Source organism: Copadichromis virginalis, linkage group LG11 (genome assembly GCF_057382275.1).
Source record: "Copadichromis virginalis isolate Kocher_CV1m ecotype Utaka linkage group LG11, C_Virginalis_male_GT1.1, whole genome shotgun sequence".
In the NCBI taxonomy this organism is placed as follows: Eukaryota; Metazoa; Chordata; class Actinopteri; order Cichliformes; family Cichlidae; genus Copadichromis; species Copadichromis virginalis.
The window spans coordinates 13128318-13148402 of NC_140628.1; the positions used below are offsets into that span (position 1 = coordinate 13128318).

Here is a 20085-nt window from a genome sequence, read left to right on the forward strand (position 1 = left end):
TCAAAACTATTTTAGTCGTTGATAGTGGGAAATATTTTAATAGAAACAAAAGCATGCTTTGTGCCAAATCTAAGAATAGCAGCAACAGAAAGAACGCCTTAACTGGAAATAATAATAATAATAATAATAATTAGCTCATATTATTTTCTTTCTTTTTCATTTACTTTTAGTGCGTCAAAATAAAATAATTAAATTTAGTAAAATTTCAAGGGACCAGCTTCCGTTCTGTGAGGCTTGTATATTGTTAGCTTTACCGCTCTCTCGGGGCTGAGGGGTGTGTTCAAAGATTTAAATCCCTCAGACATGCGTAGATGCTGAATGCTACTGGGTGCGCCATATTGCTGTTTTACTAGGGTAGTGGAGTTAGCGAAGCCGCTTGGAAAACCAAACCCGTTTCCGGACATGAAACCCTGAGAGGATAATAAGTGAATAAGCGCGGTAGGATTTATTAGTTTGCTTGACTGCAGTGTGTTTCATTTGTTACATTGCTTGCCATTTTAAGAAGAGAAGAGGGGTTCCCGTTAAACTCTGAGTCCAATGGATCCCAGGACCGCTTGGATCCAGCCGGAGCAGAAGGTACCTGCCAGTACCCTGTGGATGCACATTTGGCGAACCCCTCAGGAATTCGGAGCAGGCTCCGGTATCGACAGCCGCCTTCAACACCAACGTAACTTTGCAGCGCAGAGCGCAAACTCCACGGACTCACGCGGTGAGTATTGCAGAAATGTAGCACCGCCACCGATGGTAGTGTTGGGGAACCTGTCGAAGCGAGACGGCAGCGGGGAGAGGGGAAGTGTCCGGAGGAAGGGCTCGTTGTCGCCGTCTTCCTCCTCTTTGGACTCGGAGGCCGAGAGTTCCTCGCCCTCTGGTTCCTGCCTGCACATCGACAATTTGAGCGTTACAGAAGAGGCTAACCAGTTCTTGCACTACGGCAAGCAGGAGTTGAAGGAGAACAGTCTCCGACAGCAATACCCTCTAACCCCTTTTCACACTGTTCAGCAACACTGGCGCAGCATGCCACAATCTACCGACCACACCCCCCCTGGGATAAGAAATCAGCATGGGAACAAGCACCACTATCAGACACATTCATCCAGCCGCAGGAAGCACCTGAACAGGGCCAACACTTTCCACGGCATCAACCCCCTCCTGTGCTTCGACTCCAATGGACATCATCCAGACTCTGATTGTAGCCCGTGGAAAACCAGGCGCTACAGCCAGGGCATCAATGGGTAAGGAAAAGGAGGGAGGAGGGGGTATGGACAAACTTTTCTTTTATCCAAATGCAGTGTTTCACCATAGATGTGCTTCTGGTTTACACTTTATTTCCGTCTTTTTAGTCTTCACGAAGAGATTATGGACTTCTTCAGCTTCATGTCACCAAAACCAGAAGAAGAGTCAATGAGAAGGGATGTAGTGAACAGAATAGAGGGGATTATCAAAGATTTGTGGCCCACAGTACAGGTGAGTGTCACCAGCATAGATGTTTACCTGTGCACACCTTTTGGACAGGTAACTATGGGGTGGGGGTTTGGATGCTCAGTTTTACATACTTTTGTTTTTGTGATGTGCTGCCAACCCTCTCATAAGCCAAGTATGTTGACTTATGAGTATCAGAGTAGCTTCTTAAAGTTAATCAAGAGACAAGCTGATGTTAGATTCTTGTTAAATTCAGGAGTACTCCTCCCTGCTTCCAGAGTAACACTGAACACACGAGTCAGATATATTTGGAAAAAACTAACCTTTACTCCCACTCTTTGTCTGGCATCCAAATGTTCGGACACATGCTAGAACAGAAGGGATATTTCAAACGTAGGTACTTGTAAGCCTGAGGAAATACAGCGATGACCCCAATCAAGCGTTTTTTACTGCCTTGGTCACAAAGGGCATCTTTTTGCCCTGCACTTAACTTTATGAGAATCCAATTTCTTTTTTCTTTGCTGTTGGTGTATTCAGTAATTTTATTTTATTTTTTTTATGGTTATAATTATGCAGCTTGTTTTTGTTTGTGATGCCCTGCATAAATCAGGCCTATGATTTTCATGGTTTCAGCAGTCATTACGTTTGGCACTTTACTACATTTGTGTGTCCTGCTTTATGCAGAAGGCAGTCAGCAGCATCGTTTACGCTATATGTCCAAACAGACTTGGCCAGATGTAATCATTCATTCATATTGCCTGCATTCCCAAAGTAACATTAGTAAATTATTTTCCGTTGTATACTGCCAACAGAGTGCACTCTGTAACAAATGGCTCTTTTTTTGAGGGGGTGGGGTTCACATTATAAACATTTTGAACTAATCCTGGCCCACAGAAATCCCACTGGGCCTCACTGTGAATTGGATTCTTTTCCTTTCTTTTCTCTGAAGATCATTCTGTGTTACTCCTCCTATCCCTGGTGGTGATTTTATTTTATTTTTTTCTTTTCTAGAAACCAGACATTTACAGAGGCAATAGTTTTATTGCACATCTTGACTAATACATAAAATTAGTGTATTTTGACCATACACTGTATGTAGAACAGTAGAAAGCCTGGTCAACAAGCTGGATACATAAACTGTGGATGCAGCACAGATACAGATATCTGCGAATCAGTGCTATGTAAAAGACTCAGAAATATTAGAGTTCTGCTCAAGTAAGACTGGAGTTAAACCTTCTTGGATGTGCTGCCCCACATAGCAGTGCAGCTGGCTTGGCCTTTACTTTTTTACTGAGTTTTATTGTTTTTACTAAGTCAAGAATTGGCCATATTTGCAGAATGGTAGAGCACAAAGTTGTCACCTAATGCTAGCAGGCTTGGATGGCAAGCTGTGTCCAGACTGTATTGTTGCACACTCAGAGACACCTGCTAAGTAATGAATATTTATTTATCCAAATGGCTTAAAACTACACAAAAAGATTGCAAGGTCAAATTTAGTTTGCAAATTTTTTTTTTTTTTTTTTTTTTTCTCCAAAATTATAAATAACAGCTTGCTAAACGGGAACTTCTGCTACTTCTGTCAGCAGTTAAATCATCCGTAAACACTAGTGACAGTTCCATTGGCAGCCATACATGCTGGTGCCATGATGATGCTTCCACCATGCTTGTGAGCTGATGTGTTATGCTTCAGTTTGCCCTTCTGCATACGGTACTTTTCTCTTCCAATCTTTCTATACAAGTTAATCGTGAATTAATTTTTCTTTAGATATTGTCTGGTCAAGTCTAATTTTGCCATGTTATCGAGTGTATGATTTGAGCCTTGTTCCATACCCTCTGTATTCATGAAGGTCTCTCTTGATTGTTGACCTTGTCAGTTGATAGACTTGCCTCCTCGAGAGGACTCAGATGTTGTGAAGTTGTTGTTTTTTTTTTTTTTTGTTTTTTTTTGTTTGTTTTTTTTTTTTTTTATCTTAACCATCAAACTCTGTCATCCCCAGCCTGCGCTGGTCTTTCTTTTTGAATGACGTGCTTGACTGTTGATTCGGCCTCTTCTAAACTTTTTGCCATCTCTCTGATGTGTTGATTTTGGTTTGTCAGTTTAATGATGTTCACATTCAATGACCAGCTACCAATTAAGTTCAGCACTTGAAATAAATAAACTAAACAAAAATTACTTTTTTATTTTTAATAACCCACTGTGGTGGTGTATAAAGGGAAAAACAGCCATGTATGGCCTTAATTGTAACTACACTGAAGTCTTTATTTTATTTTTTAAGGTTCCACATTGTCAGCTCAAAATCAAGGTCAAGCTAGCAAATACCTCAGATATGCTTATGGCTCTTGAAACCAAACCTATGTTGTCCTCTGCAGGTGGAGATATTTGGCAGCTTCAGCACTGGAGTTTATCTTCCAACAAGGTAACATTTGTTGCATTACCGTTGCCGTACACTCTCACCTTACACGGGCTACTTGTAAAATGCGCTGCTTTTTAGGAAGTAGGAGCACCATTTTTTTTTTTTTGTCAGTATTAAAATGCCACACTGCATTCAGTGTTCATTCTGCTAGAATTTACACTGAACTAGATGCTGTTTATTATAGTTTTTTATGTATGCATTGTATTTCTCAAGGTCTTGTCCTGAGAGTTGAGTTACAGAAATGAAGAGTGTTGAGGGGGAGTGACATTTCAGCAAATATGCAGGAGTTTAAAATATTCAGCAGCCTTATTTGGAAACATTGTATCGCATTAGCAAATGAAGTGATTTTTGGAGTGAGTACATACAGCATCTGTTTTGTGCAATGGTTGTTTTCATTGGATTCACATAATACTCGCTCAGCAATGAAAATTAAACTGCCTGAACAATTAAATATTGGTTATGAAATAAAACTGTCTTTCTAACATGTGTACACAAACCAACAGGCAGAGATCACTGCTGCTTTCTTTATTATTTGTACATATGTTATGTAGTCAAAAGCCTTTTTGTTGTGCAGATAAGATTGAAGTTTTATGACTAGAACATGGTTACAGTAACTTCTCTTTTGTCTTGTTGTAGCTATTATTTTTTTATTTTTTTTTACCATTTGGTGTGTGTCTGAGAAACCGTTTGAAATTGTGTTGCTTTCATTCTGCTGCGTCCTTAGTGACATTGACCTGGTGGTGTTCGGAAAGTGGGACCGTCCTCCACTGCAAGAACTGGAGCAAGCCTTGAAAAAACACAATGTGTCCGGCTCACATCCCATCAAACTCCTTGACAAAGCTACAGTAAGTCGAGAGAGAATCCTGGCTTTTTAATTTTGGCATTGCCAAATTGTGAACTAATTCTTGACATTTCCTTAGGTGCCAATCATCAAGCTTACAGACTGTGAAACACGGGTCAAAGTGGACATCAGCTTTAATGTAGAGACTGCAGTCAAAGCAGCACAGTTCATCAAAAGCTACCTTAAAGTAAGCCTTTAACGACGGACTTTTTTCCCTTTTTAAAAAAATGAGTTTGTGTAAATGATCGTTTTGTTTTTCTGCTAATTTGTTTTATTTTTATTTTTTTTCTTGTAGAAGTACCCCGTTCTGCCACCCTTAATCTTCGTTTTGAAGCAGTTCCTGTTGCAGAGAGAATTGAATGAAGTCTTCACTGGAGGCATTAGCTCATACAGTCTTATACTAATGGCCATCAGCTTCCTGCAGGTACACAGTGATGCTCATCAGCAAAGTGATTAGTTCCAGAGTTGATAATAACTACACTCTGGTTTATTTAAAATAAAAACATTTTGTAAAAGTTGACCAAAAAGTTGTTAAAATGTAACGTGTTACACAGCAAAGGTAATAAGTTCTTTATGTCCTGCTAATCAGCTACACCCTCGGATAGACACGAGCCGTCCCAACATTAACCTGGGCATCCTGCTGATTGAATTTTTTGCACTGTACGGCCGTGATTTCGACTACATTAAGACCGCCATCAGAGTGAAAAATGGAGGAGCCTACCTGTGCAAGGAGGAAATGCTCAAAGAAATGGAGAATGGAAACAGACCATCATTGCTCTGCATAGAAGATCCAGTCCAACCAGGTCAGACTAAAATAAAGAAAATGTTCAAATGTGTATAGAATTTGTACAAGACATTACTGCAAAAGCAAAAAAAACACAGGTATTTATTGGCTGCTGGAAGGGCAATCCAAAGTGAAGGGAAATAAAAATGTTAAAGAGCTGCAGTATAATCACCTGTGGGTTCAGTAACAATAAAAGTTGTGCAGAGGAGGCAAATGATTGCTGTACATCCCAAAACATTTGATATATGAACGCCAAAATGTGTCATGCTGTCAGAGTCCGTCTTGTAATGCTCAACTAATCGAGTGTGTGCGTGTGTGTCTGTGATCTTCACAGGCAACGACGTGGGCAGAAGTTCATATGGGGTTCTGCAAGTCAAGCAGGTTTTTGACTTTGCCTACATGGTACTAAACCATAGTGTTTCTCCACTTTCACGTGCATACCCTAACAAAGACTGTGACAGGTTTGTGCCAACCCACCCCCTCCTAATCATAAGGAAAGTGTAACCTTTCCTTATGAGTTTAATCTTTACAGTGTTTCTCTAAGTAGTCATATTTTACTTTCTCTATGTTGCAGTACTCTGGGAAGACTCATCAAAGTCAGCCAAGAGGTCCTGAAATACAGGGACTGGACAATCCAGAAGTGGGGTGCCAAGCTGGGAAACCACAGAATGTTGTCTTCAACTTCTGGTTAGTGCCTGCTTCGCGTAACATGAACTGGAGTTCAGTTTCAATAACTGATGTTGCTGAAAAGAGGAAAATGTGTCAAATATACCCAATGCAGTCTAACCGTAATCTGTTTGGTCCTAGATGTTGAGGCTTGTGAACAGGATCTGGCCAGGCTGATGCTGGGTGGAGATCAAAGAGACTCATCCTCCCCGCTCAGTGCCGACTCCCCGTCACCATCTCCAGTTTTCGTTAACAGCCCCCATCACCGTTTGTCGTCATCCTCTGCTTGCTCGCTCTCCTCTTCTTCCTCTTCGGGAAGTGACATAGTAAGGGCAAATATTCTTTTCTTCATTTTACCAAATTATTTGACAACCACTTTGGCACACAAGGTGGCAATTCAAAATATGTAAAGATAAAGCACATAGACAAAGCAGCTATAATGTTCCATCACAACTTGATCATAGTCCAAATGTTTAAGGTTTTTCTCTTGTCAGTCTGGCTTTCTTAACTTGTATATGGACATTCCTAGGAATCTGAATCCCCTCACGGCACCAATACTACTGTCCAATTCCATCCCCTGACCTTCCAGTCAATGTTTCAGATGACTACTAACCTGAGGACTGCGCATCCAGCAGGCTTTATTCACACAATGCATCAGGTCGGTCTGTTTCTTCATACTGACATTTATATTTCAAAAGGCAAAGTCCAATTTTTTTTTTTTTCCAAATGCCCTTTAATGCTTTAAAAGAATCCCAAATTCAATCTTTTTCTTTTTTCCCCACAATTTTTCAGATCCAGATGTCCCTCCCAGAAAACATAGCCATCCCCCATCTCTCCGATTGCCGCTTCTACCACGAGACTCCTCCTTCCATCGGCGTTGTGCACCGTCATTCGCCACAAGTCGCACCACAAACCCCTCAAATCTCACAATACATGAACTCTACCAGCCCTCTCCTAAGTCCCCACCACCACCAACAACAACTTCACCACCCTCAGGTAGGAGGACTGCAAAGCCGCTCTTATGCCATGGGATCCAATTCCCACGGTTCACTGGAGCATCCCAAACTTGTCTTCAAGCACAATCAGTGCAGTAACCTCCAAGGCCAAAGTCACGTTAACTTCAGTCCTCAGCGCAGATTTGTTCCCCAAGTTCATAACGCTACATCGGGTTTCAGGAACCAGCAGCAGTACGGCCGTAACGCCTGTCGACGCAAAAAGAAGGACAATTTTCCTGCCTTGAACCAAATCAGATGAAAGAATACACCTACAGTATTTGTCCCAACTGGTTTCTGAAGGCCTCTCTACAACCATCAAAGTGATCATGTGATGATACTTTTCTTTTTTTGAAATCTTGATATGGGAGGCTGTCAAAAATGCACCTTATCGTGCTAGCATTCCCAAGTCAGTTTACTATGCCACACACTTCCTGTCTGAAAACTGAATTTAAATCCATGACTGAACTCATTTTGTTACATCTGTCTGAAGTCAGAAGCCCCTCTCTCAATGTGACGCACACCAGCACAGACTTGATTGAGGATTTTCCAGACTTCACCTTCTCATCAGTGTTACTTCCTAGTTTATTGAGCAGCTCAAGTCAAGTAGAGTTTCCATGGAACTCGGACCTTTTTGAACATCGTGTGCCATTTTACTGAACTGGTTCATCGAGCCTGGCATCTCTTGAACTTTTGACTCTTGTCGGGGCCCATCTCATCAGGTTTGGGGGCTCATTTGATCTTGTGAATGCAACACCCTATTAGCTGAACTCTTCATGAAGAGCCCCTACAGCTAGGGCTATTACTACAACTTGTACTCTGGATCAAAGCACTACCTTTCTACCTATGCAGCTCAATGCTGACAGTGTTTTTGGTGTGACGGCACAAAAATGGACCTTATCGCAAGTGCTCAAACTGTGATGACTTGTTTGAATGTACGAAGTGTTTTGTGTGTGTGTTGGGTATCATCCGTTGTCTGATTCCCTTTTTTTTTTTTTTTTTTTTTTTTTAAATTGGGTGGTTGTTGTGTTTTAAAAACTTTTCCCCTCACTAATGTCTCCTCCCCCCACACACATTAGCACCTCTGTTTTGTTCTGTACTGTAAACATTGCCACCTTATATTATGTCTGTTGCATTTCTGTGCAATATTGACCAGTTTTTAATTTATTCCACTTTTTTTTTTTTTTTTTTTTTTTAAATAAGGGAGTTCTCGCCACTATAAGGTTGCTTTTTATATTAGCCTACATTGATCTGTGCAATAGGATTTGAGGGCCTAGGACTGTCTGTTTACAGCTTTCCAACACAAGAGGGAGCTATGGTGTAATGTGAGAAATGTGCCAAAAATCCCATGATGCCAACACATAACTATTGTCATTTACCATTGATTTATGATCACTTGAAATTTTCCCAACTGTCCAAATATAGCTCCTCCCACCACTGGTTCTCATTTTAAACATATCACTTAATTTGGGGGTTTGTTTTTGCTTTCTTCATTAGTATTTCCTCTTGATGGGCTGTGTTGGGGAAATGCACCTTTTTAGCAGTGTTATATCTTGTTAGTTCAAGAAAAGTTGGTGCTATTTATTACCAGCAAAGTGCTTGTTTTCTTGCCTTATATCTTTTTTGATTCTGTTAAAGCAACAATGTAACTGCCTTTCTAAATGACCAAATCTGACCCTCCTCCGTTACATAGTCAGAGCCTTTTGTGTTTTGTCAGTGGCAACAAAACTGTTGGACTTTTATTTTTGCCATACAGCTTGTAGATGTAAGCTCTGAGAGCAGACTCCGATCGCAGTCAGTGATTGTTAGCATGAGCAGCATGTGCGTGAGGTGTGTGTGGGTTTTGTTTTTTTTTTTCCCCCTAAATTGATAAGAATAGTTGATTTGTGCAAGAGGGCCTTGTATTTTTTTCCAGAGGTTTTCCTCTGCCATCTTTAAAGTCAGTATTTCAAAGACAGTTTCACAGCTAAAGTTTACATAGCGACTTGTTCTTGGCAAACCAGAGATTTATTGTTACAAGACTTTTGGCTGAGGCAAGAGTAAAAATCACTTAAAGTCTCGTGTTTTGAAAGTCAGATTATTGTAACATGCCGTGTACCAAACTGATGGACACATGATGCTGTCAGCTTTTTTTTTTTTTTTTTTTTTTTTCTCCTCCCCCCAGTGCAGCTTTTTAGCAATATGTTTAAACGATAATCTAGGTTGTTACATGAACCAAATCTCCCCCCAGCTCATTCCTTCCTGTACATTTAATGGCTGGTTGTATTGTGTAAACAACTGACTTTTTTTTTTTTTTTTAAATACAATTTTTCTATTTTTTTAATAAACATTTTAAAATTCCAAAAGTCATTTGTGTGTGAGAGAGAGAATTTGTGGACTATACTCAAAAAGTGACTGTGTCCAAGGAAACACACTAATTTAGTTTTTCTCTCAATTGCTTTGATGCAATTTTTCCTGCAGAAGTAATTCTCACTACTCTTCATGTAGTTGAGGCATTTTTCATAACACAGTCACCTGTGCAAAAGATACTACAACAATCAAAACCTTTTTCATAGTTTCAATATCATGTAAGTATATTGTAATCCCACGAAGTCTCTCATGGGGGCACTGCTGGATCATTTGCTTGGTGTAGCTGCTCCAGAGTCATTAGCTTTCAGATTGTCAGTAGGGAAATGGGAAGAAGGGGCTTCAATGAAGTGGTTCATCTAAAGGTTTAATCACTAGAGGGTTAGTGGCTGAAACTGTCATTTTATTTCAATTAAAGCAATGGAAAAGGGGGCAACGAGGATGCCCCCTTTTAGTCTTTCATTTAAAAAAGCTGACTAAGACACTAGGAAATTAGACTTTAAATCTACGGCTTGTAATGATTACTTTGGCACAGCTACAGTTCATAATATTGTTAAAAGTTGGTTCTTTGTTCCTGATAGATCTATTTACTAGATTAGATCATAGGGCTCATGGGATCTGGCCTATGCACTGATGAGAAATTCAGCTGCCTTTCCACACAGTGGTTGTTCACACAGTTTGTGCTGCTACATGGTTTGCCTAAAAGCATGTCAGCCCTTAGGGGAAACAGAAGGCGCCTCCAGTTAGCATTCACCTGTTGAGATCTGCATGCAGTAAAGGGGGCACTTGTCTTTATGTAATGCTCGCAAAGAGTGAATATCTTTCTCTAGATAAGAGCGCATTTCAAAAAAATACATTTATACTACGTTAAGAATGACAACTTTGCTGTGCTCAACATGTCAAGAAAATAGCTTTCCGGTGGGAATAAACAAGCCTTTTTCACGTATAAATCAGTACAATCTCATTGTGTGCTAACCAGTCAAACTGAAATGGCTAAAGAAGGTTCTTTAAAAGAGCTTCCTTTCAACCTCTACTGGAATTAAATATAGCTTATGCCTCCAGGCTGTCTGAAAGCACCGTGACTGTAGTTTAAAATTTGGTGTCGATACATAGTATCAGGGTATAAGGGACATTTTGGTCCAGAGAACAATTATTACAATATTATTTTCGCTTGTAATGGTTGTTGGTCTGACTCATAAAATAACACCCAGGTAAAGTAGGTAAAATATGGAGACATAAATCATATATACATCAGATTTTTGCCATACACATTTTCAAATGATATAGCTGTTATCTCCTCAATGCCACCCAATAGTGCTCAGGCCAGTTTTTTGTTTGTGGGGTTTTTTTTAAGAAGTGTTAGAAGTGACATTGACAAGTCTTTTTTTCTGTTTTTCTGCCAATTATTCTTCCTTTGTGTCTTTCTGAAATACAGAGAAAATGTGATCAAAGGCTCAGCCTTAACTACTGACTGGTTCTTTTTGTCATGCTTTCAAGATATATGGAAGAGACTTTTCTACCATTATGCTATTTACAGCATGGAGCCATGTAGACACAGATGATGCGAGCACAGAGTGTGCATAACAGAGACGAAAATGACAGTGATGGTGTTGTTTTAGTGCAATGGAAAGGGAAGTCAAGAAATAAAAAGTCTCACGGACTTTTTACTTTTGCACCTGTAAATGGATCTCTAAGTGAAAGATGATGTCCATCTGAAGTTCTGTACGACTGTAAAATCGTAAATGTACTGACATCGGTCTCACTTCACTTTTCACTTTCTATTATGCCTTTCTTAGTTCAGCCTCTTAGAGGAGAAAAAACCTTTAAACATGGTGGTCTTCGAATTCTACACACTCTTATTTTTATGTATTTATATATTTATTGTAAATTTGTTTTAGAATAATGTATTATAACAATAATAATGGTCTAAATGTCGACCATCAAAGCCCCCTGAATATGCCACTGATAGCTAAAACTAAACATTCAGACTGAGTTTCCACACTATAGCTATATAAAATGTGTCTAAAATCAGATCCCATTAATTGTGGCCTATGTGCACCCACCATGTTCATTCATCTTTCGTTTACGTAGGACCTGTTAAATAGCTTATCTCCCTTTTGTGTTTCCAAAGTCAAAGTATAATACTCTTAGCTAACAAGCATAGCCTCTTGGCCTAGATATCTCCACTTACCTTGATTTCATGCTCATTCGTGGTTAGTCCAATGTGCTCACTTGAGATATCTTTTCTTCTTTGGCTCAAAGAGGCCTGATGGATTCTGTATTCTGCCTGATAAAATGGCTCCATTCAGCCTCTCTCTAGTCTAAAGCTCACTAATGACCCATACACACCAGTATTCATTTTCTTCCCACAAAACCAATTTTTCTCTGAATAATGGAGCTTTTTTGGCAGTTTTAAGAAACATACTTCTCTAAAGACCCTGACAGAGGAATGGAACAGACCCTAGTTACATCTATATCTTTCAGATCATTAGTTCCATTTTTTGGAGATTTCTTTAGAAGGCAGTGTTAATTTTTCATATTCAACAGGCGGCTGTCAACAAACATTGCATAACAAAACTGAGGTACAAATCTCATCAACCAGCACAGCTGCTGACGGATGTTGGTCCGAAATTTTCTAAAGGTGTAGAAACTCAAAAGGTTTCATTTATCTAAATCAAACCATACATTCAGTTCAGATTTGATTTCATTTCAAAACATTTATGGTTACACACCCAGAATTTCAATAATAAGAGACTAACTTCGCATAATGCAAATAAATTTGTCACAGATAAAAATGGCTAGCACCTCATTTGATAAATGCTCCATATTCTCCTCCAGCTAGTTGCTTACTTTGCCTGTTTGTTGCTTGTTCTTGGCAAAGTTTCCACAGTGAGTTTTTTTTTTAAATCAGAGTACAGGAGAGCTGTGAGACTGAATCAAAATGTCTAATTGTAAAACTAAAACAATGAGCTGAATGCCATTATAATCTTCAACAGAGCCAACAGCAACTGCAGAATATAGATAAGTTGATGTCAGTTTATCATTTCAAGCCTTCCACATTATCATGCCAATTCCATCTGGTGTTAAATATTTGACTAATCCAAATTACTTTGGGTGTAGATTATGAATAGCAAATAGCAAATAACAAATAAAATTACGGTGCATAACATACATAAAATGAAACCTACAAATCATAAAAATATACGATGTAGGTTCTTTGAAAGTTAACACCAAGAATAAACTTAGAGAGCGAATGCATGTTTCCATGATTAAATGATGACTGCATTATTTTTATATTCAGCATGCTCGGTTTTGAGGTTGTATTTATACAGAAAAACACATTTACAAACCGGGTGCCTTCCATCACTTTATCTTTTCTCTGTAGCTTGCACCCTGCTGAAGAGTTATTTAGATGACTCAGCCTATTACTGCGTACTGTATGTATCTCTTCAGATGTTGATAGCTAGCTTGCTTGATGATTTGGGTTTATGCAACACAACACACCGCAGAATGCAGCATGACCCCATTTATGCACTGTGTTTTTGTTGCGCTTGTGTGTTTGAACTCGAAGGGAGAAAAAGAAAATAGAAAATTACTTTTATTCATCTTCGTCTCGGGCTCCTTTGTTTACTCCTGTTCTCTCAGGGTATATGAAAATGTAAAGGAAAGTGACTGGTTCCACTTATTGCATTAGGCTTATATGTTGGAGTATCATGATACTGCAGCTTTCTGAATACTGTGTTTGCACTTCTAAGAATTTAAGGGATCAACATATCATCATATCAGTGTTGCAGCCATTATTTGCAGTTTCTGCCACAAGAAAGATAGCACACTGTCCCTGATTTTAACGCTGTCAAACACAATCAGACAAACTTGATTATGGATAAATCTATATAAAAATATCTTTCTGAGATGTTGCAGCAAGCATTTGTTGCAGAGTTGCGATGAAAATGGATACATCTGCAGTATTTATGCAAAATTTAGGCTGTCTGTGTGAGGGTTGGGGTTCTGTGGACTCTGAACCTGGAATCTTCGTTGCCTTGGTATATATCATCTATTTGTCAATGAGAGCTTAGTAATAGGGTCATAAATACTAGTATTTATACAACACCAGATCACAATAGTCACCTCAAGGTGCTGTAAGCTAAAGACCCTACAATAATACAGAGAAAAGCCCAACACTCAGTTGACCCCCCTATGAGCAAGCACTTGGCGACAGTGGGAAGGAAAAGTCCTTTTTAACAGGAAGAAACCTTTTTATCTCTGGCACAATAGTTCTTATTATTTTCTAGAAAATCCCAATAAAATGTCCAGAAAGGCTCCATCACTCCATCCATCGATTCAGCCACACTTACAACCTCGACAGTAGCAAAATGGGTGAGTTATTTAAAAAAAATAAATACAATAAAATGAAATGAAAGTTACCCCGCTCAGTCATTATGAAGGAAAAATTCTGAAGATTGAAAATGTTTTTGTGCCAGGCTGTAATCATGTTATTTTATGATTGAAGAAAAGCATGCTTTCCCTCTGGGAATGCCATGCTTTTGAAGCAAGCCTTAAGCGGCTATTAGTGTTACTGCATTTTTGGCATTTACATGTTGTCTTGATTTTTTTTTTTTATCCCTGAAGATTGCAAATTTAGCAGCAATATAAACCAAAACTTCAAAGTAAAATAGATAAAATATCAGGGTGTCATCTGGACCATCATTTCCACTAAAATAAAGGTTTGCTGTATGTTATCCTTAAACAAATCGTTTTGATAGGCCAGTTGTGTTGCCCTTCTGGCTCGCCAAATGAACCGTGAGGCAGGCAAGCTTTGATATCCCACTCTGGATGGCATTAATAGAAATAAAGGTACTCAGATGTTCCTCTTCCAACAACAACAAAAAACATCAGAACTAAGGAAAATCAGAATCACAGAAATCTGTCTGTAGTCGCCTAGCAAGTTCAGGGATGCACAAACCCGAAAAATAGCACACATTTTCCCTTTCTTTTCTTTTTTTTTTTTTTTAAATTGGCAGACATGCATTGGAGGGCATCTGTCAACAAACAGCTTACACCGACAACAAATGGCAGACAATCTGTTCTTGAGTAAATTGCAAGCAGTTTTTGCAGTAACGAGCTTTAACTGTTGCTCTGGAACAGACTGCCAGTGATCCTCCCCTTGTTCCTGTCCACTTGTAGAAACAGAAATTCAAGAGATTTGTCTCGATAGTCACTCTGACAGTCGGCAGTATCAGCATTTTAGATCGAAAATTAAAACTGCAAAGGGAATTAAATATTGATTTCTTTGGCAGGAGACAAGTAGTCATCCATCTGTAAACGTATACGTGCAGTGAGTTTTCCACTTTGCATCTCCCCCAGTTCTATTGTGCCCTTTTGCAGCTTCAACTAACTGTTTTATCTTTCATCTGCAGCTTCATTGCTTTGATCAGCTCTTACTGCTCTCATTAGCATCATTTTGAAATGAAAACATTTGAAGCTACTTTGTTAATATACCTGCAGTTTTTAGTAATATTATAATGCAACAACCTAATCAGTCTTGCTGACCTATACAAGAGTTGTACATAACAGCAGATATGCTAATTGTGTAAATGGTAGAAGAATGTCTGCCTATCACAGCCACCTCTGACTTGATCAAAATGACATGACATAAAAAACAGACAGAGATAAAGAAATAAAGCATATTGTGGAATATAAGCGGGTCTGAGACGATATTTCAGTAGCTGGGGTGAAAACAGCCCGCAGTGTTGGGACACTGAAGGAGTGACAGGCAAATTGCCTGCTGGATGATGAAATTTTCCTGGCACAGATCCAGGTCATCCTCAAGTGTCACTGGAAAATAGTTTTTATGACAGCAGTTAACGTCCTTTAATTGCTTAATTTTCATTCCCGCCCAGCTCACTACAAGGAAATAGATTAAAAGATAATATAAAATATGGAAAGGCTCATCAAAATTCTGACTCTTAGTGATAAGAGAGCACAGCTTTTAATATCTGGAAATCTGGGTATGGCATGGAGTTTAACTGCAAAATTATATATACTTCAGGTTACTTATAATAATTGTGCTTAAAATAAATTATAGACACACAATGAAAATAATGATTGCAGTATACTGCCACTGTCTCATCTAATTACTTCTTATGGAAACAATTATATTTGGTATTCAGCTTTTGGCATTATGGACGCCTACATTACAAAAAAGAAGAGCAAATGATGAAGAAATGAAAACAAGTATTTAAGTAGTAAGATTAATTGGCTAGAATAATGACAAGTCATGATCTGACTTAAACTCCTGTGCTTCAGCTCCTGTTTAAAACTATCACGAGGCCTAAAGTTTTTCTGAACTCAGCCTCACATCTCAGCCTGGCTGTCATGTGTCTCAGCATAACGTAAGCAGCCGTGTCAGATCACAAGGCTTTAATTACAGACCTCGTTCATTAACACATCCTGCTTTGCAGTATTTTAGGACATGTCAAACTGTGTGCGCATGTGTTACTTTTCTGTCACACTTCTTGATTCACGTATTCTTTATATATCCATTTTAATAAGGACATATTAAAACGATCGTCCACCTGTTTGGTGAAAGTGCCATTTCTCCTATGCCCATGCGTTGAAATCCTTTAATGTATAAAGGAACCTCTAAATAGATGTTGTTATCTATTGATATAATGAACCCACATGATGCTGCTTATTCATAGACTTCAGGGGGGGGGGGCTGTACCAGATACAGCCCCCCCCCCCCCTTTTTTTTTTTTTAAATCCCAGGTTTAACAGACTTGTTTGCAATGCAATGCAATATGCTCGGCAACATGGGAGCCCCAGCATTCTGCAGCACAGCATCGTAGTCCTGTCACTAATAATCAGCCCTCTATAACTTACTGGATGCTGTAAAACACCGCTCAAATGAGCTGTACACGAGCAAAGCTTTAATTCAAATATAATCCGGTTACATCATAATCAATTTCATTTTAAGTCTAGGTGCTTAAATTCATAAAATTTAATTCATAAATTATTTAAATTCATCACACCAGAAATAATTCTGGTGTGATGAATTATAGTGTGTCCTCGGACACTGTGAAAGACACCAATAAAAACAGCCAGTTATTATCAGTATTATTTTGATCACAAAGGCTAAAATCCTATTTTGATGACGCAGTCTTGTCCCTGAGTGAATAATCATTGAAGGATTGTGCTCCGTTCTGGAAAAGTTAGAAATGGCTAATTCAATATACTGCAGTACAGCTCATCTTTACCTGGTCTAATACCTGCAGCAAACATCACAAACAAGAAAACGAAGAGCTCATCTGAGCAGTGTCCTCCTACTGAAGGCTGATAATAATGGAGGCTTACACAAAGACATGTGAGGATCACACAACTGAACTGAGCTCTGCTAGCACACTAATTTATTATCGCTAAAGCTTATTTTCATCCCAGAGGACACCTGGACAATAATGCTCAGAGGTTCTGTTGTTCAATAGGGTTTATATGCTGTTTTGGAGGTTATTCCCTGACATGTGTTTTACTGATGTAGAAATGACACGAACAACGTGTCTCAGAGACCCTTGGTTTAGTGATATTTTTTCTAATGCAAAACTCTCTGTGATCCCTTGTTGTCGGTTGGCAAAATCATTTGCTTCTGGGACATTAGTCACAACTGTCAATCTAGCATTGAAAATAAAGTGTCCAGAGCTAATGGCGGGAAAAACAGAAATATATGAAAACACCTGGTTTGCACCATTCCATCAGTTTCATACAGCAATACTTGTGTCACGTCTGTGAGAAATGAAAGAAATATGAATACATTTCAGTGGCGGGCAATTTAATTCACAAGATTCTGAGAAATGTTTATTAAGATCTGAAGTTGATTGTATTTAAAATAGATTAAATAACAGTGAAATGTCGTAGAGAAGTAGTGAAGAACCCGCAGACAAGATCTTTTTAGCACTGTAGTTTGAATTTTCCAGCCACAAGCCTTGATCTTTCAGCAACACCATCTTAACTGTATGCTACATAGCCAGACTTTATAGAGATCCATATTGGAGTTAATGAATTCAAATCTATAGGCTGTGTTAATAGTAAACTGTTCGTCTTGTGAACTGTGTGGCAATGATAGAGAATGTAAAAGGTGCATTAATAGCTAGCTGCACCTCCTCCCAAGAGGATGATAAATCCATCAATCAGTGCAGGTTACAAACACAAACTGTACTAAACAGACTGAAAAATGCAGACTTGAAGGGCGCATTAACATGCCATTAATTTCAAATGATACCGAAGCCATTATTACAGCACTTTTACATTTTGTCCAACCTTTAATGTGGAAAATATTACTAACGGAAGACCCTTTATCCACTTTAATGGTTTTGATGTTGATGCTAATTTTCAATTCAAATATAGTTATGCTGTAGCTCAGTGAAGATGCATTGAATGTGGTCTCAGACTGGCCACATGGGAATAAATGGAGGTCATTAAAAAATAAATAAATAAAGGATAGAACATAATCTGTGAAAAAAACAAAACTTGTGGTATACACAACTTAGATGCCAACGTTTCATAGTTTGGGTACAAATCACACTGAATAGTTCAACTAATGGATGAAACTGAGCAGCAAATATTTGTAAAGCCTGACAGTCTTTATAATCTCTGTCTATAAGCTATAAATCCTTATAGCTACAGTGTGTCTCCTTTCTGTGAACATCTCAATACGTACAAACAAAAAGTGAATTTTTGTGCTTCATTAAATAGATCTGTGCCTGGCCTTCTGATAGGTTTGTCTTCTTTATTTTATTTTTATATAAAGAATATTTCAGGAATGTGACAGAAATAACCTCCTCCTAAACATCAGCAAGACTAAGGAGCTGATCGTGGACTTCACTACAAAGCAGGCGAGGAATTACAAATCCCTCATCATCAGTGGCACGCCAGTGGAGAGAGTGGACAGTTTCCGATACCTGGGTGTCCACATCACTCAGGACCTGTCATTGTCCTGACACATCAACTCCCTGGTTAAGAAAGCCCGTCAGCGTCTCTTCTTCCTCAGAAGACTTAGAGACTTCCAACTGCCACTGAAGGTGCTCAAGAACTTCTACTCCTGCACCATCAAGAGCGTCCTGATGGCAAACATCTGCACCTGGTTTGGGAACAGCACCAAGCAGGACAGACGAGATCTGCAAAGAGTGGTGCGCTCAGCCGAACGCATCATTCAATCAGAGCTCCCTGACCTGCTGTCCATCTACACCAAGCGGTGCAAGTCCAAAGCTAGGAAGATTATGATGGACCTCTCCCATCCCAACAATGGACTCTTCTCACTGTTGAGGTCTGGGAAGCGCTTCCGCTCCCTTACGGCCAAAACAGAGAGAATGAGGAGGAGCTTCTTCCCCCAGGCTATTCGGGGCCTGAACCAGGTGTAGGACTGGACTCTCCCACACACGTCACTATAAGACTGGACTCTCACACACATCACCACACGCACCACCACACATTTCCTATAATCCTATAATTCCTATAATTTATAATCTTTATAATCTCTTCTGCTATTTGCACATTCTTTACTGTAAATTCCTAAGTTAATTTGTAAATTTTGTAGTAAACTGTAAATTGTAAATATTGTAAAACTTTTCTTCTGTCATTTAATGGTCGGGCATTGTACAGCTACAAGCATTTCACCCCCATGTCGTATTGTGTATGGTTGTGTGTGTGTGACAAATAAAATTTGAATTTGAATTTGAAAAAAAAAAAAAAAAAGTATCTTCAGTTTACCATATTTCTTCTTTTTTCTTTACTGTATGCTTAGAAGCTATGAAATAAACATAAAAGGTAAGTATTAGCATAATATTATGTTGGAAAGTCATTTTGTCTAAGCAATGATGGATTTAGGCTTATTAATATACTCTTGATGCAGTTGTGAGAACCCTATACATGAAAAAAATACCATAAATGTCTGCTGTTTTTAGTCTTTTCAGCCTTGATGACTCAGATAAACATTTTTTTCTTTTAAAAGTTAACTACATACCAAAAAATTATGTTTATTTGTTCAGTTACGTCTACACTTCAAGTATTTTTTGTGAGGTGAGTTGATGTGTAGTATTCCCATTTGATAATAAATCAGACATGAAGAAAGACAAGGAGACTAACAAAACTGAGAAAAAATAAAGATGAGAAAAGTTTAACCGAAGAGAAATTAGGGGAAAAGGTAATTAGTGGAGCAGTTGGTGGTTTATCTAAGAAATAGTGAAAGTCTAACTGTTCTCACTCTCTCCAGGGACAAACAGACAGGCTCTGGTTGCTGTCCCCCTCTTCCCATTTCACTGTCAAAGTGACAATGACTTATTTCCTCACACGTTTTCTTTATACTTCACACATTTACATCTAGTTTTTATCTATATTCATTAACGTTTCATCATTTTGTGACTAATGTCAAGGTTAAACTCACCAAAGGGTAGGGCAATCAAAATTCTCCAGGAACTCAGCTGGAGGAAAATAGAGCCGCTGATTAGTTGTTAAGGGTAAAGTGGAGAGTAGAAAATGGATTAGTGTGCAGTTAGAATATGTCGCACTTCATGAAGTGTGAATGAAGGATGTTTTCCCCATCTGGGGTTATGGAGAAACTGTGAATGACTGAAG

At 38.8% G+C, this 20085-nt stretch overlaps 1 protein-coding gene across 1 annotated transcript; it reads left to right on the forward strand.

The window, feature by feature from the left end:
• The first annotated feature begins 339 nt into the window (after nt 1–339).
• LOC146698179 (terminal nucleotidyltransferase 4B-like) lies at nt 340–9396 on the forward strand. Its single transcript, XM_085473195.1, has 12 exons — nt 340–1232; nt 1341–1464; nt 3790–3836; nt 4558–4678; nt 4754–4861; nt 4970–5098; nt 5264–5477; nt 5793–5919; nt 6033–6145; nt 6266–6450; nt 6654–6782; nt 6917–9396. The coding sequence occupies exons 1-12, from the start codon at nt 538–540 to the stop codon at nt 7376–7378; spliced, it is 2454 nt and encodes an 817-aa protein (XP_085329321.1). The 5' UTR covers nt 340–537; the 3' UTR covers nt 7379–9396.
• Nucleotides 9397–20085: the final 10689 nt, after the last annotated feature.